The sequence below is a fragment of the Hemiscyllium ocellatum genome, chromosome 4 (assembly GCF_020745735.1).
Source record: "Hemiscyllium ocellatum isolate sHemOce1 chromosome 4, sHemOce1.pat.X.cur, whole genome shotgun sequence".
In the NCBI taxonomy this organism is placed as follows: Eukaryota; Metazoa; Chordata; class Chondrichthyes; order Orectolobiformes; family Hemiscylliidae; genus Hemiscyllium; species Hemiscyllium ocellatum.
The window spans coordinates 141710688-141738410 of record NC_083404.1 but is presented as its reverse complement, the minus strand read 5'-3'; the positions used below and the strand labels follow the sequence as shown (position 1 = coordinate 141738410).

At 43.3% G+C, this 27723-nt stretch overlaps 1 protein-coding gene across 3 annotated transcripts in view; it reads right to left on the bottom strand.

Moving 5' to 3' along the window:
• The window catches only part of atg9b (autophagy related 9B), a 60304-nt gene that overhangs the window by 24090 nt on the left and 8491 nt on the right, over window positions 1-27723 (bottom strand). For all 3 annotated transcript variants that reach the window (XM_060823947.1, XM_060823949.1, XM_060823948.1), the window contains exons 2-7: window positions 23355-23505; window positions 19779-19822; window positions 14834-14898; window positions 13619-13783; window positions 1535-1676; window positions 54-802 (exon numbers count right to left, since the gene is read on the bottom strand). In XM_060823947.1, the coding sequence (XP_060679930.1) occupies window positions 54-802; window positions 1535-1676; window positions 13619-13783; window positions 14834-14898; window positions 19779-19822; window positions 23355-23466 (1277 nt within the window). In that variant the 5' untranslated portion in view covers window positions 23467-23505. The remainder of the gene's footprint in view (window positions 1-53; window positions 803-1534; window positions 1677-13618; window positions 13784-14833; window positions 14899-19778; window positions 19823-23354; window positions 23506-27723) is intronic.

Sequence of the window (27723 nt, the reverse complement as noted above, 5' to 3'; positions counted from 1 at the left end):
GCTGGATTTTTATGCCTGTCTGGGATCTGTCAGTCACCTTCCCCTGACCTCACCTGCATACTGTCACCACGATGCCAAGCACGGTGATGGCAGTCAGGATGTGCTGTACTGTGAGCACATCCTCATCATAGACAGTGAGGGCGATGAGGACTGCTAGGATGGAGCCTGAGAAGAAGGCCAGGTTCTGTGCGAAGACGGTGAGCAGTGGCGAGGTGAAAGAATTCATGTACTTGGTGGCAGGCTTGTAGCCTCGGCTGAGTCGGGCCTGCAGCTCGTGGTCCAACTCGTTGAAGTGCCGGAGGTACAGACGCCCAAAGAGGGACCAACGGCGGGCCCCCAGGCTGCCTGGCTCTCTCTTGATCACCTCCGTGTAACTGAAGAAGGCATAGAGGATCTGCCACACCAGGATGAAGGGACAGAGAAGGAGGTTGGCAATGCCAATCAACAGTACTGTGCGACTGAGCTGCTGCGCCAGTTCCAACCGACTCCCAGAACGCTTATACTTGGGGTGAAGGTTCCACTTATTCTGGAAGAGAGATCCAGGGCCCCAAAAGAAGATCATCTCGAAATTGTACTTGAGGCCTTGGGAGAAGAAGATAGTGTCGCCCATCAGTGGAAGGCTGAGGCGGACGGGTAGCAGCGACTTGTTCACCATGGCCACCATGTAGTTCTTGAAGCGGAGGATGCGATGGTAGATGTCGAGCTCAGTCAGCTCCTTCTTGTGGATGCACATTTGCTGTTCCCGCTGCAGCAGGATCAGACGGGCTTGCACCTCCTGCCAGCTGTAGTTACACAATTCGACCTGGAGAAGGCAGCAAAAGACTGTTAACACCTGACATGATGTGGAGGAGCCAGTTTTGGACTAGGGTGGACAAAGTTAGAATAAAAAAATCACACAACATCAGGTTATTGTCCAACAGATTTATTTGGAAGCACCTAGTTTTCAGAGCGCTGCTCCTTTCAATCCCTGATGAAAGAGCAGAGCTGCGAAAGCTGGTGTTTCCAAATAAAGTTGCTGGACTATAACCTGGTGTTGAGAGATTTTTAACTTTGAACACCTAAAGTGACATTCATGGTGAGATAGTGGCTTTGTTATCAGGCTCATAACACAGGAACCTGGGTGAGAAAATGTATAGTACAAATCCTACCACAGGTAATTTACAAAAAAGACACTGGAACATAGAAGTCTGTGACCTAAAAGGGACACGAAGCTGACAGATTGGCTTCCTGATGAACTTTCTGGGATGAAACCTGCTGTCCTCTCCCAGTCCAGGTCGATAGGTGAATCCAGTCTGTCACCAGTGGCATTTCATTCTTAGCAGCCCTCTGATCTGGCTGGGTCAGAAACTCAGTTTTATCAAAATGCTACAAGGTTCCAACACCAATGTATCACAGCAACTAAAACTACATACTGACACAACTAAACAGTGAATGGGTACAAGAGGAGACTGAAACACCAACAAACCTAACACAGAATGTATTCAAAGCATTCTGAACAGGTTCCTGTTAATGAGTAGTGAGGTGTGGGTCATACCGTAGGGATCTTCAGTGCTTGGATGTAGAACGTTCTGATTTCCCAATAACTCAACAGATTGCAGATGACTTTGACCAAGCGGTACACCCAGAACACTGCAGCCATGGTCAGGAGGAAGATAATCCAACCATTCTTCTGAATCCTTGTGAGAACAAAAGCGGTAATAGAAATCAGGATGAGGAAGGAATCCATGCTGATTTCAAAAAAGGCAAAATAAAAAAAAAGTTTAACAGGTCAGCTGTTTAGCACTTTTTTGACAGCCATTTTTATGAAATGCAGAGTCAGAGAGTCATAAAGCATGTTAAGAGATCCTTTGGCCCATTGAATCTGTGCTGACCTTTCTACACTATCCCACTTTCCACAGACTGGCCCATAGTCATCATGTTCTGACATTTCAAGTGCTCAGCCACACCCTTTTTCAAGGGTGTGAGGTTTCCCACATTTCCTGCCTGCCCAGGAAGCGCATTTCTGATTAATTCTCTCAGCCAAGAACATCTTTCCTCAAATCCCCTCAAAACCTCTTGCTCTACACCTTAACATGTGTCTCTTTGTTATTAACCTTTCAACTAAGGAGAAGTCTGAAGTGCAAAGAGACTTGGGAGTTCTAGTCCAGGATTCCCTCAAGGTAAACTTGCAGGTTGAGTCAGTAGTTAGGAAGGCAAATGCAATGATGACATTTATTTTGAGAGGACTTGAATATAAAAGCAGGGATGAACTTCTGAGGTTCTGTAAAGCTCTGGTCAGACCTCATTTGGAGCATCGGGAGTAGTTTTGGGCCCCATATCTCAGGAAGGACACACTGGCTGGAACAGGTTCAGAGGAGGTTCATGAGAATGGTCCCAGGAATAAAAAGCTTAACATATGAGGAAAGTTTGAGGACTCTAGGTCTATACTTGGAGTTTAGAAAGGTGTGTGTGTGTGTGTGTGTGTGTGTGTGTGTGCGTGTGTGTACACGTGTGTGTGTGTACATGTGTGTGTGTGTACACGTGTACATGTGTGTGTGTGTGTGTGTGTGTGTGTGTGTGTGTGTGGGTTTACGTGCGTGTGTGTGTACGTGTGCGTGTGTGTGTACGTGTGCGTGTGTATGTACGTGTGTGTTGGGGGGGGGGGGGGGGAAGAAGAGACTCTAATTAGAGCTTACAGAATACTGAATGGCCTGAAGAATAGATGTTGGGAAAATGTTGCCATTGGTGGAAAAGATTAGCACCCAAGGGCGCAGCCTCAGAGTAAAGGGAAGACCTTTTAGAACAGAGATAAGGAGAAACTTCTTCAGCCAGAGAGTGAAATCTCTGAAGTTCATTGCCACAGAAGGCTGTGGAGGCCAGGTCATTGAGTATATTTAAGACTGAGATAGACAGGTTCTTGATCGTTAAGGGGATCAAGCATTACGGATAGAAAGTGGGAGAATGGGGTTTAGAAACTTATCAGCCATGATTAAATGGCATAGCAGATTCGATGGGCTGTGAATGGCCTAATTTCTGCTCCTGTCTCTTATGGTCTAACATTTGCTTCCTGTCCATCCTGCCCATGCCCCTCATAACAACTAGGATCAGAAGGAGGAGCAGAATTAAGGAGAATGTCAAAGCACTTTATTCTTCTGTAAGAAGCAAGCAGGTAACTAGAGAATGGATTGGTCCACTAAAGGATAACAAAGAAAGGCTGTGTGTCGAACCCGAGCGAATGGGTGAGATTCTAAATGATTACGTTGTATCAGTGAGGAGAAGGACATGATGAATGTTGAGATTAGAGATAGAAGTTTGAATAGTCTGGATCATGTTGACCTAAGTAGGGAAGTTGTGTTGGGTAGGCTAGAGGTTAGAGCTGGAAAAGCACAGCAGGTCAGACAGTATCCAAGGAGCAGGAGAATCGACGTTTCGGGCATGAGCCCTTCTTCATGAGCCCTATCTGCAGTCCTCACTTTCTCCTAGGCTAGCGTTATGAAGGTGGACAAATCCCCAGGGCCGGATGGGATCTATCCCAGGTTGCTGAGGGAGGAGATAGAGGAAATAGCTGGAGCCCTGACAGATATCTTTGTGGCGTCCTTAAATACAGGTGAGGTGCTAGAGGACTGGAGGGTTGCTCATGTTGTCCCCCTGTACAAGAAGGGTAGTAGAGATATTCCGGGTAATTACAGACCAGTGAGCCTGACGTCGGTAGTGGGAAAGTTGCTGGAGAAGATACTAAGGGATAGGATCTATTTATATTTAGAAAAGAATGGGATTATCAGTGATAGGCAACATGGATCTGTGCGGGGGAGATGGTGCCTTACGAACTTAATAGAGTTCTTCGAGGAAGTGACCAAGTTGATAGATGAAGGAAGGGCTGTTGATGTCATATACAAAGACTTTATTAAGGTGTTTGATAAGGTTCCCCATTGTAGATTAATGGAGAAAGTGAAGTCACATGGTGTGCAGGATGTTCTAGCTAGGTGGGTAAAGAACTGGTTGAGCAACAGGAGACAGAGAGTAGTAGTTGAAGAGAGTTTTGGGAAATGGAGAAAGGTGCCCAGTGGTGTTCCACAGGGGTCAGTGTTGGACCCACTGTTGTTTGTGATATACATAAATGATCTAGAAGAGGGCACTGTTGGTATGATCAGCAAGTTTGCAGATGACACAAAGATTGGTGGAGTAGCAGAAAGCATAAGGGACCGTCAGAGAATACAGGAAGATATAGATAGACTGGAGAGTTGGGTGGAAAAGTGGCAGATGGTTTTCAATCCAGACAAATGTGAGGTGATGCATTTAGGCAAGACTAATTCTTAAGCGAATTATACAATGAATGGAAGACCCTTGGGAAAAGTTGATGGGCAGAGAGATCTGGGAGTGCAGGTCCATTGTACCCTGAAGGTTGCTGCACAGGTGTATAAAGTGGTCAAGGAGGCATATAGTATGCTTGCCTTCATTGGACGGGGTATTGAGTATAAGAGCTGGGAAGTCATGTTAAAATTGTACGAGACACCGGTTCGGCTGCATTTAGACTACTGTGTACAGTTCTGGTCGCCACATTACCAAAAGGATGTGAACGCTTTGGAGAGGGTGCAGAGAAGGTTTACGAGGATGTTGCCTGGTATGGAAGGTTGAGTAGGTTAGGTTTATTTTCATTAGAAAAAAGGAGATTGAGGGGGGACCTGATTGAGGTTTACAAAATCATGAAGGGTATAGACATGATAGATAGCGATAAGCTTTTTCCCAGGGTGGAGGATTCAATAACGAGAGGTCATGCTTTCAAGGTGAGAGGTGGAAAGTTTAAGGGGGATACATGCGGCAAGTACTTCACACAGAGGGTGGTGGGCGTTTGTAACACATTGCCAGCAGGGGTGGTAGAGGCAGCACGGTAGATTAATTTAAGGTGCGTCTGGACAGATGCATGAGTAGGTGGGGAGCAGAGGGATATAGATGCTTAGGAATTGACCGACAGGTTTACACAGTGCATTTGGATCGGCTCAGGCTTGGAGGGCCGAAGGGCCTGTTCCTGGGCTGTAAATTTTTTTTGTTCTTTTCAGCCCCCACCTGTAAATGAGATTATGATTATCTAATTCAGCACCATCTTCCTGCACAACATCTGCATACATCCTTTGATGGTTTTAATCTTTAGAAACATATCATCTCAGTCTTGAACATACTCAATAATTTTTCTCCAGAGAATAGTAGAGGTTCAGAATTCCAAAGATTCACCACCCTCAGGGGGCCATGTCTCAGAATAAAGAGGCAGACCATTTAAGACTAAGCAGCAGGGGAAGTTCCTCCCTCTTATTCTGGGACATGGCCCCCTGATTCTGGGTCCTCCCGCCCAGGGAAATCATCTCTCTAGTCTCTCCCAGGAGTCTCTGTATTACTGTTTATCCCACCGAATCCACAATGTATTCCATCTGTCACTCAGCCTCTCAGAATTTCCCCAAAGATTGACAAAGATACGATTTTTGAGAAGATTTGTAGATCAGGTTGAGGTTCAGGTTGTAAGTTTTCTTGCTGAGCGGGAAGGTTTGTTTTCAGATGTTTCATCACATGCTAGGAAACATCATCAGTCAATCTCTGGTGAAGTGCTGGGGTTCTGTCCTGCTTTCTATTTGTGTGTCTTGGTCTGTTAAGGTGGGTGATATCATTTTCGGTTCTTTTTCTCAGAGGTTGGTAAATGGGGTAAGGATGGTGTTGATGATGTTGGAAGTTTCCTCTATCTGGTCTGCATAGATGAGTTGGGTTGAAGACTCTCCCTGTTTGCGTACTGTACATCGCTACAAGTCTATGTATCACACTCTTACCTAGCCCTGTCTCATCTGTAAAACTTTCACTTATGTACACTTTTGTTTTATTGCTTCAAACTCATTTTTTTCTCCTAAAGTTCACATTTACAGTTGTGGCAAACTTAATCTTTCTGAAGAAGGGTTACTGAATCTGAATAAAAGCAAATTACTGTGAATGCTGGAATCTGAAACCAAAAGAGAAAATGCTGGAAAATCTCAGCAGGTCTGGCTGCATCTGTAAGGAGAGAAAAGAGCTGACGTTTCGAATCTAACTAACTCTTTGTAAAAGGGTCAGTTAGACTTGAAACATTAGCTCTTTTCTCTCCTTAGAGCTGAAAATGTGTTGCTGGAAAAGCGCAGCAGGTCAGGCAGCATCCAAAGAACAGGAGAATCGACGTTTCGGGCATGAGCCCTTCTTCAGGAATGCTCCTTGGATGCTGCCTGACCTGCTGCGCTTTTCCAGCAACACATTTTCAGCTCTGATCTCCAGCATCTGCAGTCCTCACTTTCTTCTCTCCTTACAGATGCTGCCAGGCCTGCTGAGATTTTCCAGCATTTTCTCTTTTGGTTACTGAACCTGAACGTTAACTCTGATTTCTTTCCACAGACCTGCTGAGCTTTTCCAACAATTTCTGTTCTTGTTTCTGATTTCCAGCATCCAGATGTTTTGGTTTTTTTATCTTTCTGAAATTTGCTCACAAGGACCCACCAACAAAATAGAAAAATGGAAACGATCTCTCCACATCCCATGCAAAATAATTGGACAAGTCTGTTTTACTCCATTATTCACATATACAAGGAAACTGTAGCAATTCTGGGACTCTCAATATTCACTTCCAGGAAACAGCAGCAACAAAAAAAACAAAAAACACCCCTCAGCAAACCTGGGACAGCCTCAGAACATGTAATCAATACTTCCACTTAAAAGGTTATTATTAAACTGACATTGAGCCTATAGCCAAATGATTCCTGGTACTTAAATGCTTGGAATTCAACTCATGGTAAATTGGAAACAAGCAGTATTGGCCCTGTGCACTGTACAAAATCAGAGACGATCACTATCCTTATCTGCAGTACTGAATGCACTTATTAGACTGCTTGGCATATTAATCTTGCATGGGGAGAGGAGAATGTGTGAACGTTAATGTGACAGTGACTGTGCTGAAGTCAGGAGGTAGCAGTGGGACAGTACCAGAGAGGTGGGGCCTTGACGTAAGTACATGGAAAGCAGTTATTGGGCAACAAGATGTTGTAAACACAGGGAATTCTTATGTGGCCTGCCAGTTACCATCATCTTAGCTCATAACACAACAAAAAACAGCTGGATAAACATTGTTGTATTAGATATCACAGCTTTCGAATCCCTTGGCACCACTCATCCCCAGGGTAAGTGGATTCCCCTAACAGCTTCCTACTGTCTTGCATTCCCATGGCACGGAGTTAGTAAACAATGACCCTTTGAGAAAAGTGGATATGAGCGAAAGCTGGAACGGAAGTCGGAAATTAGATAAAGACAGCAGGTGCGAAGGGCCGGGATGAGAATGGGACTAAATCCGGGAAAGAATCAGATAGGCATGTGAAGGTGGACAGCAAGGTGGGGAAGAAGGAGAGGGACAAGGTGAGTTCTGTATAGAGAGGAGGGTGTTGGTGGGGAGAGAGTGACAGAGACAGACAGATATGGAGATAGAGATTGGAGAAAGACAAGACAAAGACAGATGGAGAGAGAAGGGGTAAAATAGCAGAGGGAGAGAAGGGAAAAGTAGCAGGCAGATAGATTGCCAGGAAGAGAGTGGGAGAAAGAGATGGGAAGAAAGAGTGAGTGGGAGTTGAAGATTAGAATGGAAAGACTGACATCACCCATCAACAACTAGCAACACTGGGTCGGTCACTTCTTATCATTCACCGCTTGTGCCCCTCCCTGATCAGCCTTGAGAAAGTGCAAGTGCACTGGCTTGGTCAACCAATGTCAAAGAGCAGGAAGAGTCTCATGGAACAGGGTCTGGAGTCACAGAAAGCAACAGCAGCTAATAATAACAGGTTTGATTCAATGGGCTGTTACAACAATCTGATCATTTAATTCTAGGTTAATTTAATTAACTGACACTGTGGGAATAGAAAAGTAGTCATGAAAGAGACAGAAAGAGACAGCTAAATGATGTAGGGCAGAGGAATCTTGGTCCTTGTACATGAATCAGAAAACATTAACATACAGGCAAAGCAAGAGATTGGGAAAGCTTTTATTGCATGGGTCTGGAGAATATAAGAAGGGATGTTTTGCATACTACTTTCTCATCTAACTCTTTATCAGCTCTGAAAAGCAATTAGAGGTCAGAAATAAATATTTGGCCTTGCCAGATATGCTGACATCCCATGAAAGAAAAACTGGGAATAGCTATACTGACCTTGGAAAATGTGAGGCACAGATTCATCAGAAATGCTTCCAGGGCTCTGACAGATGATGGAAAAATTGTACAAAAATGTGGTCCCTAGAAGAAAGGAACTGAAAGAGTGTTTTGTATTAAGTTTGCAGGGTTGAGAAAGAATTTACTCAAGTAGATAGATGGAAACATTTCCCACAGGAAAGGGGCAAGTCTAGGAAAGGGGGAATGAAATCAAAATCCAGCCATTTAAGAGAGAAACAAAAACAGAAAATGCTGGCAATACTCAGCAGGTCTGGCAGCAGTTTTGGGGAGAGAACAGAGTGAATGTTGAGAGTCTGGTGACTCAACAGAACTGATAGTAGCTGGGAACAACTGGTATTCATGCTAAAGACAAGGTTTTATTTGGGGGGGGGGGGCGAAGAGGAGGAGGAGGAGGAGGTAGATGGATTGAGATGGAGCCAGAGGGAGAGAGGGAGAACTATGAAAGAGGTAGGTAAACGGGGGCATTATGGATGGCACACCATGACAGAACAGAAGCTGAATACATGACAAGAACTGAGGGTAACAGAGAATGCTAAAAGCAAATTATGGAATGTAATAGTGGGCCTGAGAGTGGGTGAAAGAGGGTAGGCTGTAACAGGACTGAGTGACTGAGTGTAGATATGGTAAAAGAAAATGGAAGAACACAATAAGGGTCTAAAGTTATTGAACTTGATGTTCAGCCCTTGACACTGCAGAGTTCCTAAGTAGAGCACTACAGTAAGCCTGAGACAGAGGTGTTGGTCAGAGAATTTGGTGATGTGTTACAGTAACAGTAATAGAAAGCTCAGGGTCATTTTTATGGATATTTAGAGAACTCAGTCTTATTGAACGGTTCTAGTTTGGAGGCGGTCATTCGGTCCTTCGACTCAATTCTGGCTCTATGCAAAGCAACTCAGTAATTCCACTCTCCTGCTTCTATCATTTGGCCCTGCTACCGTTTCTCCCCCTTCAGATGCTGATGCAATTCTCCTTCGAGGGCCAAGATTGATTTTTTTCCACTAGATCACAGGCAGTAAACTCCAGATCCCTGTTGAAGAGGAAAGATAAGGTCTCTCCAAAGCAGACCCATTTTCTTATTTTCACGCCTATTAATTATACCTATTTCACTTCTCTCCTTTATATTCATTAACACTCCCTTTATCTTTTGCCTTGGCACCCTCACCATCTATTCTACTTACTGTACTCCTCCCTTTCTGCCAACAGCAGAAAAACCATAAATTTCTCGATCCTTTCAGTCCTAAAGAAGTCATACTGCACTCAAAGCATTAAGATTGTGTCTCTCTCTGCACAGGTGCTATCAGACCTGTTGGGTTTCTCCAGTATTTTCTATTTTTAGAGGAAGCTCATGTTGTTTAGTACATTTCCAAGTTGAACCACGGTTGTGTGTGTGTGTGTGTGTGTGTGTGTGTGTGTGTGTGTGTGTGTGTGTGTGTGTGTGAGAGAGAGAGAGAGAGAGAGATCATGCAATTTCCATTGTAATTTCTTAATTTACACTTTAATTGTGTATCTGCAATCATCTGAAAGGTGACAGTATTTGCATATAAATAAAAGCTAGTGTATTTAGTTCCACCATTACTTTGTTGACATGGTATAAGGCAGTATATAAACTAACTGGCTTCATGGGATCGGGACTTGTAGTCCAGCAAGTAGGTTAGCTGTTTTTCAGGATGTCCAAGAATGTAGGGAGGCTGTGGAGAAGGTAGCACTGACAGGGAATACTTGCGGACACAGAGATGGGCTCAAGTGTGTATACTTCAAAGCAAGGAGTATCAGAAATAAGGTGGGTGAACTTAAGGCGTGGATCGATACTTGGGACTATGATGCTGTGGCCATCACGGAAACGTGGATAGATGAGGGACAGGAATGGTTATTGGAGGTTCCTGGTTACAGATGTTTCAGTAAGATTAGGGCAGGTGGTAAAAAAGGAGGAAGGGTAGCATTGCAAATTAGAAATGGTATAACAGCTGCAGAAAGGCAGTTCGAGGGGGATCTGCCTTTGGAGGTAGTATGGGTTGAAGTCAGAAATAGGAAAGGAGCAGTCACCTTGTTGGATGTTTACTATAGGCCCCCCAATAGCAGCAGAGATGTGGAGAAACAGATTGGGAAACAGATTTTGGAAAGGTGCAGAAGCCACAGGGTAGTAGTCATGGGCGATTTCAACTTCCCAAATCTTGATTGGAAGCTCTTTAGATCAAGTAGATTGGATGGTGCGGTGTTTGTGCAGTGTGTCCAGGAAGCTTTTCTAACTCAGTATGCAGATTGTCCGACCAGAGTGGAGGCCATATTGGATTCGGTACTTGGTAACGAACCGGGACAAGTGATGGGCTTGTTAGTAGGTGAGCATTTTGGTGATGGTGACCACAATTCTGTGACTTTCACCTTGGTTATGGAGAGAGATAGGTGCGTACAACAGGGTAGGTTTTACAATTGGGGGAAAGGTAAATACGATGCTGCAAGACAGGATCTGAGGAGCATAAATTGGGAGCACAGGCTGTCAGGGAAGGATGTCGTTGAAATGTGGAACTTCTTCAAGTAACAGATACGGCGTGTCCTTGATATGTATGTACCTGTCAGGCAGGAAGGAGATGGTCGTGTGAGGGAACCTTGGTTGACGAGAGAGGTTGAATGTCTTGTAAGGAAGGAGGAGGCGGCTTACATAAGGTTGAGGAAACAAGGTTCAGACAGAGCGTTGGAGGGATACAGGATAGCCAGGAGGGAGCTGAAGAAAGGGATTAGGAGAGCTAAGAGAGGACATGAAAAACCTTTGACGGGTAGGATCAAGGATAACTCCAAGGCCTTTTATGCGTATGTGAGAAACATGAGAATGACGAGAACGAGGGTAGGTCCGATCAAGGACAGTAGTGGGAGACTGTGTATCGAGTTAGAAGAGATAGGAGAGGTCTTGAATGAGTACTTTTCTTCAGTATTTACAAATGAGAGGGACCGTATTGTTGAAGAAGAGAGTATGAAATGGACTGGTAAGCTAGAGGGGATACTTGTTAGGAAGGAAGATGTGTTGTGCATTTTGAAAAACTTGAGGATAGACAAGTCCCCCGGGCCTGACGGGATATATCCTAGGATTATGTGGGAAGCAAGAGAGGAAATTGCAGAACCGTTGGCAATGATCTTTTCGTCTTCACTGTCAACGGGGGTGGTGCCAGGGGACTGGAGAGTGGCGAATATTGTGCCCCTGTTCAAAAAAAGGGAATATGGATAACCCCGAGAAGCATGTGGATGAGGGTAGAGCAATGGATGTAGTGTACATGGATTTTAGTAAGTCATTTGATAAGGTTCCCCATGATAGGCTTATGTGGTAAGTCAAGTGGCATGGGATACTGGGAAGTTTGGCCAGTTGGATAGAAAACTGGCTAACCGGTCGAAGTCAGAGAGTGGTGGTAGATGGTAAATATTCAGCCTGGAGCCAGTTACAAGTGGAGTTCTGCAGGGATCAGTTCTGGGTCCTCTGCTGTTTGTAATTTTTATTAATGACTTGGAAGAGGGAGTTGAAGGGGGGGTTGGTAAACTTGCAGACGATACGAAGATTGGTGGAGTTGTGGATCGTGAGGAGGGCTGTTGTCGGCTGCAAAGGGACTTAGATATGATGCAGAGCTGGGCTGAGGAGTGGCAGATGGAGTACAACCCTGTCAAGTGTGAGGTTGTCCATTTTGGAAGGACAAATAAGAATGCGGAATACAGGATTAACGGTAGGGTTCTTAGTAAGGTGGAGGAGCAGAGGGATCTTGGGGTCTATGTTCATAGGTCTTTGAAAGTTGCCACTCAGGTGAATAGAGCTTGTAAGAAGGCCTATGGTGTATTAGCGTTCATTAGCAGAAGGACTGAATTCAAGAGTCGTGACGTGATGTTGCAGCTGTATAGGACCTTGGTAAAGCCACATTTGGAGTACTGTGTGCAGTTCTGGTCACCTCATTTTAGGAAAGATGTAGAAGCTTTGGAGAGGGTGCAGAGAAGATTTACCAGGATGTTGCCTGGAATGGAGAATAGGTCGTTCGAGGATAGGTTGAGAGTGCTAGGCCTTTTCTTATTGGAATGGAGAAGGATGAGGGGTGACTTGATAGAGATTTATAAGATGATCGGGGGAAATCGATACAGTAGACAGTCAGAGACTTTTTACTCGGGTACAACAGAGTGTTACAAGGGGACATAAATTTAAGGTGAATGGTGGAAGGTATGGGGGGGGATGTCAGGGGTAGGTTCTTTACCCAGAGAGTGGTGGGGGCATGGAATGCGCTGTCTGTGGGAGTGGCAGAGTCAGAATCATTATGACCTTTAAGCGGCAATTGGATAGGTACATGGATAGGTGCTTAAGATAGGACAAATGTTCGGCACAACATCGTGGGCCAAAGGGCCTGTTCTGTGCTGTATCGTTCTATGTTCTATATGTGTTTGTGTATCATAGGAATAAAGAACAAGAGTAGGACACACAGCCCTTCAAGCGTGCTCCCCCATTCAATTAGAACATGGGCTGATCTAATTCTAAGTTCAACTCTACAGTCCTGCATATTCCTGATAATGTTTTATCCCTTTGGAAATCAAGACTCCAGATAAATTTTGCATCCACTATCTTTTGAGGGAGGGATCTAAAGACCCACAGCCCTCAAAGAAGAAATGTTTCCTCATCTTTATCTTAAATGGGCTTCCCTTATCTTTCAACTATAACCCTTAACTATAACCCTTTTGATGAGCAGAGGGATCTTTGATGAGCAGAGGGATCTTGGTGTCCATGTACACAGATCTCTGAAAGTTGCCACCCAGGTTCCTTCTTTATGGTCATTTAAGCGGGCATTGGATAGGCATTTGGAAGTTATTGGGCTAGTATAGGTTAGGTAGGATTCGGTCGGCGCAACATCGAGGGCCGAAGGGCCTGTACTGCGCTGTATCCTTCTATGTTCTATGTTCTATGTTCTATGTTAACTCTAGATTCTCCCTCAAGTGGAAACATCCTTTCAGCATTGACCCAGTCAATTCCCCTTATATGTTTCAGTTAAGTTACCTCTGACTGTTGTAACCTTTTCTAAAGAAAGACAATCTTCTGATTTCTGGCATTAGTCTCATGAACTGCTTCCGATACACTAGCATTATTCTATATGAACAGTGACCAGATGGGATCTCACCAAAGTCCGGTATAACTGAAATACAACCTCCATACCTATGTATTCAATTGTTTTCACAATAAAACAAAAGATTCCATTAGCCTTCCTAATTATTTATTGTATTTTGTGATTCATACTTTAGGACACCCAGAATTCTTTGTACTTCAGAGCAACCTCTCACATCTGGATAACATTCTTTTTTTTAATTCTTTCTGCCAAAACGTACAATTTCACATTTTCCCATGTTGTACTCCATTTGCCAGAGTATCAGGTTGCTTCAGCTCCTATCTTACCAAAGGTAAACTCTTACCTTGCAGTGCATTGTTCTGTGGGTAGTATTGCATCTGGCAGAGTGACTTTATTCCTCTCTGGTTGGCTGGAACCAGTGTGATTTATGAACGTATTTGCAAATAACACATCATATTCCACGCAGTTGAACAGGAAAGTTGTGAATAGGACAACAAATAAGAACTGCCTGAAATACAGGACGAGAACGGTTGATATGAGAGTCAGGCAAAGCAATGAGCTGCATCTAACATTCACAATCCTAGATTTCAATTCTCTTCAGATTTCTGCTAAAAGTACTGACCCTCACGTCAGAGTGTGGGTTAGGGTGCAGAGGGAGTTTGTATTAAAATTCCACTGCAGTTTTGTACTATTTCAGAATCCTACTCAATGTCTCCACTGCCTACTTAAACTCTGTTCAATGCAAGTGTTTTCATTTTTAATCACGAAGGCTTCACTTCACCCTCTTCAAGTCCTTATTCTTCTTTCAGACCTTACAACTTACTAGCTTCATTTGCAAGTAGAAGGGCTCAGATAGCTGCACATTTGAGTTGCAGGGTTGGATGTTCAAGGTCATCTCAGATACTTCAGCATGAAATCTAAGGTGGCATTCCAATTCAGTACTGAGGGAGTGCTCCAGTGACAGACATGTTTTATTAAACAGAAGTTTCCTCTGCTGTCTCAGGTGTACATGAAAGATCCCATGGCACCATTGCAAAGAAGAGCAGGGGAACTATCCCTAATGTATTGGCCATTATCCTTCAGTAAAAACCATAAGTAGTAATGATTTGGTCATTATCACAATGATGTTTGTGGGGCTTGCTGGGCACAAATGGTCTGCCGTGTTTCAAGTTTCTTCTATGACAATAGCAACTAAATTTCAGAAAGTATTGCCTATCACTCCTTTGGTATATTCTAAAGTTGTTATAGAATTAACAAGTCTTTATTTTCTATTGTCACTGCTATCTTCTATCTGCTGTCTTTTGTGTTATGGCTACCATGTCATAATCTCTAACTTGAATCACAACTGCAATTAATTCAGATTATTCCTTCTCCTCTGTTTTACTGTTTTAATTCAGAACACGGAACAACAGCTTTACCCTTACTCTACCTGGCCTCAAAGTGTTTAACAGTCCAATGTAGATCTTTACTGTATATCTAACTATCCACATACATTTAGCTTATATTATTTATATTTTGCCTGAGACAATAAGCATTTTAACATGAAGATTATACTTACACCAACTCGAAGAATTCAGACAGCATCATGCAGGCAAAGCCATTCTTTTGGTGGAAGTGGTAGATGTGATTAATAGGTTAAGGATCACCTTACTGCTGCCACTGTATAACGTTAGATACCCCACTGCATGGACCTCTGTTCTTGCAGCCCCATTCCCTGCCATTAAGTAGTATACCATAATAAATCTAATACATCCATTGATCATGACTATCATTGAGGTCTGGAGCCAAGTGCTTCTGATGGAACCCAGCGTGAGCACCGGTGAGCAGATTATTGCTGTTTAGGTTTTGGTAACACAGTTGACAACACCTATCAATTTGCTGGTAATTGAGAACAGACTGATAGGGCAGTAATTGACTGCATTGGATTTATCTTGCTTTTTGAAGACAGGCCATACTTGGGGCACTATTCCACTTTGATGAGTGGATGTCAGTGTCATAGTTGTTCTGCAACAGCTTAGTTCGGCGTGCAGCTTGTATTTGTGATGGGAGAAGTAGTCAAGAAGGTTCATCTGGTCGTCTTGGTTGCAGATGCTTACAAAGACTTCAGCCTGATCTGTTTTTAGGCTATAGTGCACAGCTCAATGATACAGTGCAGTGTGAAGACAAAATGTCGTCTTTGCAAACTCTGCAGTTTGCAATGCAAACATTCAATCACAGATTGACAGATCTGCTTCAAAGAATGGGCGAGGACTCCCAGGGACACCACTATGCTGCTGAAGACACCAAATATTTCCAGGGATGGTGATGGAAGAGTCACAAATGTTAGCTAAGAGGTATAATTCTCTGTGTATGCTTTATCAGGCTATTGCTGGACTAGTCTATGGGATAGCTCTCAACTTCAGTATAATTCCCAAGATACAATGGAGGACTATTTTGCAGAGTTGATATGTGTGCCTTCATTGCATCCTGACCCAAAGTGTAAATGAGAGGCCTGATCCATTCTTCATGTTTTTCTTTCAAGTGATTTGATACAATTGAGGACAATATCCTTCTAATTTCCTTCGCTGTGTGCCATCCATTTCTTGAACTGCATGAACCTGTTTGTATTCCCAATGAAGGGCTTTTGCCAGAAACGTCGATTGTCCTGCTCCTCGGATGCTGCCTGACCTGCTGTGCTTTTCCAGCACCACTCTAATCTAGACTCTGGTTTCCAGAATCCGCAGTCATTGTTTTTACCTGCATGAACCTGTTGAGATAGCTGCACACGCTTCATCGTATCGGGAGGACTGCTGCCTGATCGAGGCTTGATTGCCCCTTGCATGAAACATTACAGATTGCTACATCACTGAGCACTCATACAGGTCACCATGGACGATGGTCTTGCTGGTGTCATTTCACAGGGCAGTTAGGAGTCAGCCACATCATTGGTGGAGGGCACTCAACTGTGACGTCAAGATTAAATCAATTTTCTTTTTCAGTTTCATTGAATGTTAAAAATCACAACACCAGGTTACAGTCCAACAGCTTTCGGAGTGTTGCTGTTAGGTAACTGTGGAGCAGGATCATAAGACAGAATTTATAGCAAAAGATCAGTGTCATGCAACTGAAATGATAAATTGAACAAACCTAGATTGCTGTTAAGTCTTTCATCTTTTGGAATGGGTTGCAGGTTTCAGTTCATTAATACATAAATCCGAGGACTTATTTTAAATCATATTCTCGAGATAATTTAAGATTTTATAAAAAAAAGTAACATCTCCGCTCAGACAACGCATTAAAGGTGTGAAGTTAGAGTTGGCCTGTGTCCCAATCTTGAATCAGTTTCGTTCTATTTCCAAAGTGGAATGCACAAAATAATACATGGTTTGACTGTCTGCAAAGAGTGTGTGTGTGTGTGTGTCTGTGTGTGTGTCTGTGTGTGTGCGCGCGCGCGAGCGAGAGAGAGAGAGCGAGAGAAGGAAAGAGAGAGGAGAGATAGAAGGAAAGAGAGAGGGGAGATCGAGAAGAGGAAGAGACAGGGAGATAGAAATAGAGAGAGAGAGAAGGAGAAAGAAAAAGAGAATGTGAGTGTGGGTGCATGTGAGAGAGTGTGTTTGCATTTGTGCATGCTTGGTGTGTGAGTGTGTGAGATGGAGAATAAGCTTGTGAGAGAGTGTGAGTATGGGGGGTGTATGCGTGTGTGTATGAGAAACTGCATGTGCATGAGAGAGGGTCTGCATGAGTATGCGCGTGCACGTGTGAGAGGGTGCATACTGTAGTGGGGTCACCTGTAGTGTGACATGAACCCAAGGTTCCGGTAGAGGCCATCCTCATGGGTACTGAGCTTGGCTACCAGCCTCTGCTCGGCCACTTTGTGTTGTTGCCTATTCCGAAGTCCACCTTGGAGGATGGTCACCCAAAGATCTGAAGCCGAACGTCTCCGTCTGGTAAAGTGTTCCCCGACTGGGAGGTCAGACACCTCAGAAATCAGGGACACTTGGCCTTGGATCTTCAGATGACCATCCTCCAATGTGGACTTCGGTACAGGCAACAACACAAAGTGGCCGAGCAGAGGCTGATAGCCAAGTTCGGTACCCATGGGGACAGCCTCAACCGGGACCTTGGGTTCATATCACACTACAGGTGATCCCACTACACAATACACTCTCTCACACATGCACACATATATACTCTTACATACTCACACACTCATGCAGACCCTCTCTCATACATGCTCTCTCTCATACACACACACACACACACCACCCCCCACACTCTCACCTTCTCACAAACTTATATTCCATCACATTCACACATACATACTTTACATGCAAACACACACATTTTCACATGCACTCACACTTACATACTCACATGCATGCACACACACACACACACACACACACGCACGCATGTGCACATACATAAGTCTATGGGATGAATTTGTACTTGCAGATACATTCTATGTTGCTCAAAAAATGCACAATCTGCAGGCAGTCAATCCATGTAATATTTTGTAAATTCCACTTTGGAAATAGAACCAGTTTGACTCAAGATTGGGATACAGACAGACTCTAACCTCACACCTTTAATGCATTGTTTGAGCTGAGATAGAATATAAAACATAAAGCATGTCACCTTTTTTTTAATAAAGCCTTAAATTATCTCAAGAATGTGACTTAAAAGTAGTCCTGAGATTTAAATATTAATGAACCAAAACCTGAAACCCATTCTAAATGATGAAAGATGTAACAACTCTGTTTTATGGTTCTGCTCCACAGCTACTTGATAAAGGAACAACACTCTGAAAGCTAGGGTTTCCACATAACCTGGTGTTGTGTGATTTTTAACTTTGTCCACCCCATTCCAACACCAGCTCCTCCACATTACTGAATGTTGGTATCACTAGCCAGGCCAGAATTTAATGTCCATCCCTAATTGTCAAGAGTGCAATTAAGAGTCAACCATAATGGTGTGGGCCTGGAGTCACCTGTAGGCCAGATCAGGTAAGGATGAGAGATTTCCTATCTGAAATGATATTTGTGAACCAGGAGGGTCTTTACGACAATCGACAGTGGTTACACGGTCACCATTAGACTACTTTTTAATTCCATATTTTATTGATTTCAGGTTTTGCTATCTGCCAAGGTGGGATTCATAAACATATTTATAGAGGAAGCAGAATTAATGTTTTGAGTTCAATTGACTTTTCTTCAGAACAATACCGGACTTGTGACATTTTCACTGTTTCTCTTTCCAAAGATGCCACTAGACCAGAATTTCTTTGGCATTTTCTGTTTTTATTTCCAAAGAATTAGCCTGGTGCTTTGGATTATTAGTGCAGTGATGTTACCATCAAACCTCTGAATAGCCTCTAACCTGCACAAAAGTTGTGGAGAGCCTCCTTCTTGAACTGCTACAGTCTCTACGTTGTCTGTAGACCCACAATGCCATGAAGAAGAGAGTTCCAGGATTCTGACCCAACAGCCCTGAAGGAACTGCGATGTAATGAGAAGTCAGGATGGTGAGACGGCTGGAGAGGAACTTTCAGGTGGTGGTGTTCTCATTTATCTGTTGCCTTTGTCCTTCCAGATGAAAGTGGTTGAGAGTTTGGAAGATGCTGACTGAGGATCTTTGATGAACTTCTGCAGCGCATCTTGTAGATAGTACACATTGCTGCTACTGAGCATCAATAGTGGAGGGAGTGGATGTTTGTGGATGTGTGCCAATCAAGTGGTCTGCTTTCTTTAGGATGGTGTCAAACTTCTCCAAAGTTGAGAGAATTCCAGTGGAGAATATTCCATCATATTCCTGATTTGGCCTTGGAGATTGTGGACAGGCTTTGGGGGGAGTCAGGAAGTGAGTCACTTAGTGAGGTATTCCTAGCCTCTGACCTGTTCTTGCACAGCAATTGTATAGAGAGTTCAGTTCAGTTTCTGCTCGGTGATAACCTCCAGGATGTTGATAGTGAGGACTCAGAGATTTTAATGCCATTGAAAGTCAAGGGGTGATGGTTAGATTCTCTCTTGGTAGAAACGATCATTGCCTGGCACTTGTGTGATCTAAATGTTATTTGCCATTTGTCAGCCCAATCCTAGGTTCTGTCCAGGTCTTACTGCATCTGAAAACGGACTGCTTCAGTATCCGAGTTGTAAATAGTGCTGAACATTGTGCAATTATCCCCACTTCCGACCTTATGATGAAGGGAAGGTCGTTGATGAAGCAGCTGAAGGTGGTTGGGCCGAGAACAGCACCGTGAGGAACTCCTGTTAATTAGAGATGGAAAACAAATGCTGGCCTTGCCAGTGATATAAACAACCATGAAAGACTGAAGGAGGTTCGTATGAAATCGCCATGTCTGACCATTCACATAATACAACCAACGCTCCTCCATCCCTCACTACCCAAGTCCCTCAATATTCTCAGATCCTCCTCAGAGGGGTCACTGTATTCTTTACAGGATAGCATTCATTTCACAATTGTAATGCTAAGTATAAACCAATGCATCATGATCAAAAGGATATTCTTGTGAAGAAGTTATCTAGGTTCTTAATATGATGCCATGAATCTGTTTAAGGCAAAAAAAAACACAATTAGCTCAGTTGGCATTTAACTGACACTGTACATAATCTCCAAAACAACACCTGAGTCTGCCCCTGCTCCACCTCAGTTTCTGCTTTTGTTATCTTTATAAGCCAGTGGTGTACAAGCAATGTCACCGAACCAGTGATCCAGAAATGGAATATGGGTTCAAATCCCACTTTGGCAGGTGGTAAGATGGCAACCTGGTAGCTACTGTGAATTGCTGTCAAAAACCATCTGGTTCACTAATATCTATTAGGGAAGGAAATCTGGCAACCTTACCTGATTTGGCATGTCAATTAAATGAAAAAGGGAGCAGGCATTCTGAGTCATTACTTGGGGTCAGTAGGGAAAGAGGTTAGCATGCCAGATAACTTCAGGAAACAACTAATGAACCATTATTCCACTCAAAATAAATAGTATCTCAAGTGAAGTAATGACAGAGCGGTTTTATCACGTGGAACATAGATCCTGCAGTGAGTGGGAAGTCATAGACGTACCATGTCTTCTACACACAAACATCGCAGATAAAAAAGCTTGGGAATCAGATTCAGAACTCAGGCTGCAGCTGGAGTCCTTGCGATACAACCACAAGGAAGAGAACGACGTGAATGCATGTTTAGGGTCACACAGTTTAGAGACATGTCAGCATAAAGAGAATGAGTAACCATTAGTGTCAGAGAAATCTCCTACATCTCAGCATGCTGAAGGAGCCAGCTATACCATGGATGCATTGGCAATTACGTCTGAAAATTTTAGAGATTGTGGAAACGCTCCAGCTGAATGGAAAGTAGCCACACTAAATGTAATCACACTGATAACCTCTGTGAGGGAGGGAATGGGAGAATGTAGAATATATAGACGGCATTGTTCGTAGGTTTGTGGACGACACCAAATTTGGTGGGATAGTAGACAGTGTAGAAAGTTTTCTAAGAGTACAAAGGGATCTTGATCAATTGGGTCAATGGGCTGAAAAGTGGAGTTCAATCTGGATAAATGCGTGGTATTGCATTTTGATACAATGAACAAGGGTAGGGCTTATACAATTACTGGTAGTGTTGTAGAACAGAGGAACCTAGGGGTTCATGTATATAATTCTTTGAAGTTTGCGTCACAACAGGCAGGGTGGTTAAAAAGGTATTTTGGCACTTGCCTTCATTACTCAGTCCTTTGACTTTAGGAGCTGGGAAGTCATGTTGAGGTTGTACAGGACATTGGTGAGACCTCTTCTAGAACACTGTATCCAGTTCTGGTCGCCCAGTTTTAGGAAATATACTATTAAGCTGGAGAAAGGTCAGAAAAGACTTACCAGAATGTTGCCAGGTGTGGAAGGTTGGAGTTACAGGGAAAGGCTGGGACTTTTTTCAATGGAGTATTGAGAGGCAATCTTACAGAAGTTCATAAAATAATGAGGGTATAGATAGAGTTAATGGTAGTTGTCTTTTCCCTCGGATGGAGGATTTCAAGATTAGGTTGCATATTTTTAAGGTGAGAGGAGAGAGATTTATAAAAGACAAGAGAGACAATTTTTTTTTTTACACAGAGGGTGGTTTACATTGACAACCTTGCAAATATCTGGTGAGTGCAAGATGAAAAGCATCAACAAAACATGTATTTTCTCAGCAATACTTAAGCTTGGTACTCCCAAATAAATAATTATTGACCTTTTAGCTTGATATCAGCAGTGGCGATCCATAAGGGTCTGTGTGATGGCCTCAATGACTGATCATATTTGTTAGTAAATTAGAGGAAGGGTTAGAAGTCAAGAGCCCAAACTCCGCAGCACAAAGGTCAGTAGCATTATAAGGAAGCATAAAATACAGTATATTGATAAATTAAGTGAACAGGCCTAACCATTGAAAATGGATTTAAATGGAAGATATTGGAGATTGTCCACTTTGGACCCAAAACAAATAGAAAGAAGAGGACATTCTAAGTGGTGAAATAACAAGAAACAGTACAGGTTCAAAGAGATTGAGGGATTGACCTCATACACGGATCATTCAAATGGCATGGACATACAAAAAATATTTAAAAGGCAAATTGAATGGTGGGGTAGAAAAGCAGGGGTAAAAATTATACATCAGCTATACAAACGCTATTAACATTACCCTAGTAACATGTGGTTCTGCACACCATGCTCGTAAGGATATATTGGTCTGGAATTGCTTGCAATGACTTTTAGTTTATTTTTTTCATAGGACGTGGGTCTTGTTGGCCGGGCAAACATTTATGAATTACCTTTAATTGTCCTGGAGAATGTATATGCAAGCTACCTTATGAAACACCACAGTCATTGTAACGTAGGCAAATCCCAGTGGTTACAGGAAGGGAATTCCAGGATTTTGACCCAGTGTTAATGAGGCAACAGTGATATATTTCTAAGTCAGGATGGTGAGTGCCTTAAAGGGCAACTTGCAAGTGGTGGTGCTCTCATTTATCTGCTGCCCTTGTCCTTCTTGGTGGCTGAAATCTCAAGCTCAGAAGGTATTGAAAGAGGCTTGATGAGTTACTGGAGTGCATCTTGTAGTTGGTATACTGCCACTGTTCATCAGTGGTGGGAGGAATGAATGTTGAGGGTGATGAATGGGGTGCTAATCAAACAGGCTGAAATGGCCTAGATGGTGTCAAGCTTCGTGAATGTTGTCGGTGCTGTAACCACTCAGGCAAGTGGAGAGTATTCCATCATATCCTGGCTTGTTCTTTGTCAATGTTGGCCAGGCTTTAGGGAGTTAGATGGTAAGTTACTTGCGGCTGAATTCCTAGCCTCTGACCTCCTCTTGTAGGCACAGCATTTAAATGGCTAGTCCAATTCAATTTCTAGTCAATGGTATCCCACCCAATATGTGGGAGGTTCAGTGATGGTAATGTTACTGAACATCAAAGGGAGATGGCCAGACTCCATCTTGTCGCAGATGGTCATTGCCTGGCACTTGTAGGGTGCGAATATTAAGATAAGAGATCAGATTATATAACATAGGATTGTATTCCATGGATTTTAGTAAGTACAATATATTTACAAAATATTGAAGCAGCAGATAGCATTGATAGAAATTTCTTCCTAATAAATACTGACACACAAAAAGGACGGCAAAGTTTGGAAATATTTTCTGAAAGAAAAATTCAAGTTAGACTGTTGTAAATTTTATATTTGAGATTGATGGTGTTTTTGTTATTAAAAAGGTATGAACCAAAGCAATATGAAGTTTGGTTGCAGATTAGTTATGATCTGATTGAAAGGCGGAATAGGCTTGAAAGGTACCACCCTGCTCGAACAGATACAGACAACACCCTGAAACAATAATAAGCAAAGATCAGCCAGAGGCACACTCATGGGTAATCAGACATTAAAATTTCAGAAATAAACCTGCCCAAAACTTTAAGTCAAATCAGGAAATAGTTAAGTTGCTGAATACTGCTTACAAGAGACAATACCAGCCATAGCAACTAAATTAATGACACTCATGAACAGACAGAGGTGGTCAGGTAGAAATCAAACTTCGAATTGTGTTCTGTACCTTTCAAACCTTCTGGAACATGCACCAGCAAGTCTTCACCTGGTGGGGAATCCTCCTCATAATCATCTGCTCCCAGCCGCTGGTACTCCTGATAATTTTCAAACCTTGCCATTTTTTAATCATATTCCTCGAAACTGACCTGTGTGGGTAACTTAAAACAACAGGACCAGATTAGAACATGCTTTACATCCCTAATCAGTTGCTGCTATATTAAATTAGCCTGTTAAATTTCATGAAAACCATGGCAGAAACTCCTATAAGATGCTGCCATTCTCAACTTGAAGGACAGCAGACAACGTCTGTGTGCTCTGGTGCTGAACCAGTCCCATGAACCCCACCTACCTATTTTGGATTCATGGGGTAAGATGCCCATGAGGTAGTGTGAACTGGAGCGAAGGATTTCTTCTCTTCATTACTCCTTTGCCAATGCAGGGTGTGAAAATGGATAAAGGAGCAGAAAAGTTTAGGTTTTAAACCACTCTGATGCCAGTGTCATGACATGCCTCTGATTGTGTAGGTAAGAGAGGAGGTGGCTGGGTGGATCCTGAAACTGGTCCTTTAGAGAATCACTGGAGATGGGTGGAACTGGGTGTGAGAAATAGTTAAAAGTATAATCAAGATATTCCCAAAAAGAGGAAAGATAGGGGTAACAAATCCACCACTCCCTGGATGATGAAAGAGATGAGATTAAGAAGAAGAAAAAGTGTGCACCTGACAGATATCAGGTGGATAATATATTTGAGACTCAGCTGAATATGGAAGGATCAGAGGGGCATTGAAAAGGTAAATTTAAAAATTAGCATTTAGCTAAAAAGCAATCCAAATGTTTTCTATGAGCATACAAGTAGTAAAAGGGCGATGAGAGGAGGATCTGAGCTGGCCAGGGGCCAAAATGGAAACTTACACAGAGGTGGAGGCATAGCTTATTAGGTACTAAATTAACATTTTATTTCAATTAAATTTCTATCAGTCTTTAGGGAAGATGACACTGCCAAGTCATGATGAATGAAGAGATAATTTGACATTAGAAGGGTTTTAAATTGATAAGGAGCAAAGTTTGTGAGAAGATTTGTAGCTCGGGTGCTCGTTGTTGTGGTTCTGTTCGCCGAGGAGCAAGTATTGGGTAGGCTGTTTCTATTTAAAATTGACAAGGTACCAGAACTGGATAAATCTTATCTCCCTAAATCCAAGGATACAGAAGGAAGCGAGGATGAAAATTGGGGAAGGTACTGGTCATAATTTTGAGTGCTCCTTAGAATCAGGACTGAGAATTATAAACGTCACACCTTTGTTCAAAAGGAGTGCAAGCATAAACCCTGCAAATACAAATCAGTGGTGAGGAAACTTGTAGAAACAATAGGACAGGCTAAAATGAATCATCACATCAGACAATACAATTAATTAATGAAAACCAACCTTGATTTTTTTGAGGAAAAATCACATCTAACTAACTTGCTGGAGATTTTTGAAGAGATAACAAACAGAGAGGATTCAGTGGAGCAATGTTTCTAAAACAAATTCATGAATTATAGGTTATCGAGTCATAGAGTCGTAGAGATGTATAGCATGGAAACAGACCCTTCGGTCCAACTCTTCCATGCCGACCAAATATTCCAACCCAATCTAGTCCCACCTGCCAGCACCTGGCTCATATCCCTCCAAACCCTTCCTATTCATATACCCAGCTGCAAATGTGTTGCTGGTCAAAGCACAGCAGGTTAGGCAGCATCTCAGGAATAGAGAATTCGACGTTTCGAGCATAAGCCTCAACACATTTGCAGCTGTGATCTCCAGCATCTGCAGACCTCATTTTTTACTTTATTCATGTACCCATCCAATGTCTTTTAAATGTTGCAATTGTACCAGCCTCCACCACGTCCTCTGGCTGCTCATTCCATATATGTACTACCCTCTGTGTGAAAACGTTGCCCCTTAGATCTCTTTTATATCTTTCCCCTCTTACCCTAAACTTATGCCCTCTTGTTCTGGACTCCCGACCCCAGGAAGAAGACTTTGTCTATTTATCTTTTCCATGTCCCTCATAATTTTATAAACCTCTATAAGGTCACCCCTCAGCCTCCGACACTCCAGGGAAAACAGCCCCATCCTATTCAACCTCTCTCTATACCTCAAGTGGGTTTATAGTTCATAACTATTTACCTGTAGCTAGAACCTACTAATTTGTAGCAAATAGTCAGGCAACATAGGTGACAACCTTTGGAAGAGCAGATCTCAACTTCAGTCTGCTATCCCAAACTAGAGCCACATTTAACTAAAGTCAAAGAATGTGGTGCTGGAAAAGCACAGGCAGTGAGGCAGCATCTGAGGTGCAGGAGAGTCAACGTTTTGGGTATAGCTCTTCACCAGGAATGAGGCTTGCAGGTCAAGGGGCTGACAGTTAAATGGAACGGGGCAAGGGGGGTAGCTGGGAATGCAATAGGTAGTTGAAGGTGGGGGTGAAAGTGATGGATAGGTGGGAAGGAAGATGGAGAGGTACAACCGTTCAAAAGGACAGTGCAGAGTTGAAAGATTGGGACTAGAATGAGCTGGGAGGGGAAATGATGAACCTGGTGAAATTCACATTGATCCCATATGGTTGGAGGGCCTCAAGGCAGAAGATGAGGCGTTCTTTCTCCAGGCATTGGGTGGTTAGGATTTGGTGATGGAGGAGGACCAGGACCTGCATGTGGGAGGGGGAGTTAAAGTATTCAGCCACAGGACGTTGGGATTGGTTAGTGTGGGTGCCTCAGAGATGTTCTCTGAAAAGATATGCAAGTTGGCATCTTGTCTCCCCAATACAGGAGACCACATCAGGTGCAACAGATGCAGTAGATGACATATGAGAAAGGATCCTTTGGGGCCTTGGTTGGAGGTGAGTGGGGAGGTGTGGGCACATGTTTTGCACTTGTGATGGCAGGGAAGGTGCCAGGAGGAGAGAGTGGGTTGGTGGGGGTTGTGGACCTGATAAGGAAGTCGCGGAGAGAATGGTACTCTGAAACGCAGATAGGAATGGGTTGGGAAATATATCTCTGGTGGTGGGGTCTGTTTGTAGGTGGTGAAAATGGCAGAGGATGATGTGGTGTATCCGGAGGTTGGTGGGGTGGAAGGTGAGGACCAGGGAGTCCTTGTTGCGACTGGAGGGGTCCAACCTGTCCAACTTCCTTCCCGCCTATCCGCTCCAGCCTACTCTCCGGCTGAACACTTTCACCCCACCTTCACTTACCTATCACATTTTCAGCTACCTTACCCCCAGCCCCAGCGCCACCCTCCTCCCATTTATCTCTCAGCCCTCTAGGCCCACAAGCCTCATTCCTGATGAAGGGCTTTTGCCCAAAACGACAATTCTCCTGCTCCTCAGATGCTGCCTGACTGGCTGTGCTGTTCTAGCACCACAGCAAGGTAGCTCAGTGGTTAGCACTGCTGTCGCACAGCACCAGGGACCCGGGTTAGACTACCGCCTCGGATGACAGTCTGTGTGGAGTTTGCACATTCTCCATATGTCTGCGTGGGTTTCCTCTGGGTGCTCCGGTTTCTTCCCACAATTCAAAGATGTGCAGGTCAGGTGAATTGGCCATGCTAAATTGCCTGTAGTGCTGGGTGCATTAGTTAGGGATAAATATAGGGTAGGGGCATGAGTCTGGGTGGGTTACTCTTTGGAAGGTTGGTGTGGACTTGTTGGGCCAAAGGGCCTGTTTCCATACTGTAGGGAATCTAATCTAATCTTCGACTCTGATCTCCAGCATCTGTAGTCCTCACTTTCTCCACATTTAACTAAATTTGTACTTAACTCCTCTTGCAATAAACCTTTGTAATTCATTGCTACATCTGCACTAATGTCTACTGGTTAATATTAAAGGACATGCAAATACCTCTGCAGAATAGCAGTCTCTCTTTATTTTAAAAATAATAATCTCTTCTTTAATCTTTGTGCCAAAGTGAACAGCTTCACATTTTCTCACATTATATCTCAACTGTAAAATTTCTACCCATTCAAATAACCTTGGGAGATACTTGGTCAGTGCTTCCCATTTGGAGAACTGAAAATTTTCCCAAAAACTTGGTGAGGAGTGAAGGAGCTGCAAATGTGTTGCTGGTCAAAGCACAGCAGGTTAGGCAGCATCTCAGGAATACAGAATTCGACGTTTCGAGCATAAGCCCTACACATTTGCAGCTGTGATTCCAGCATCTGCAGACCTCATTTTTTACTCGAGGAGTGAAGGAACCGTCAAGAGCGAAAGGAGGAGGTTAGTGATTTTGGCCGAGGAATTCATTGCTTTAACATTTTAAATCATGACCTGTCACCCCACTCTTTCGGAAGCACAGGTTTATGTTCTCTTCAAACCACTTTCCAAGTTATTTGTGTCAACAG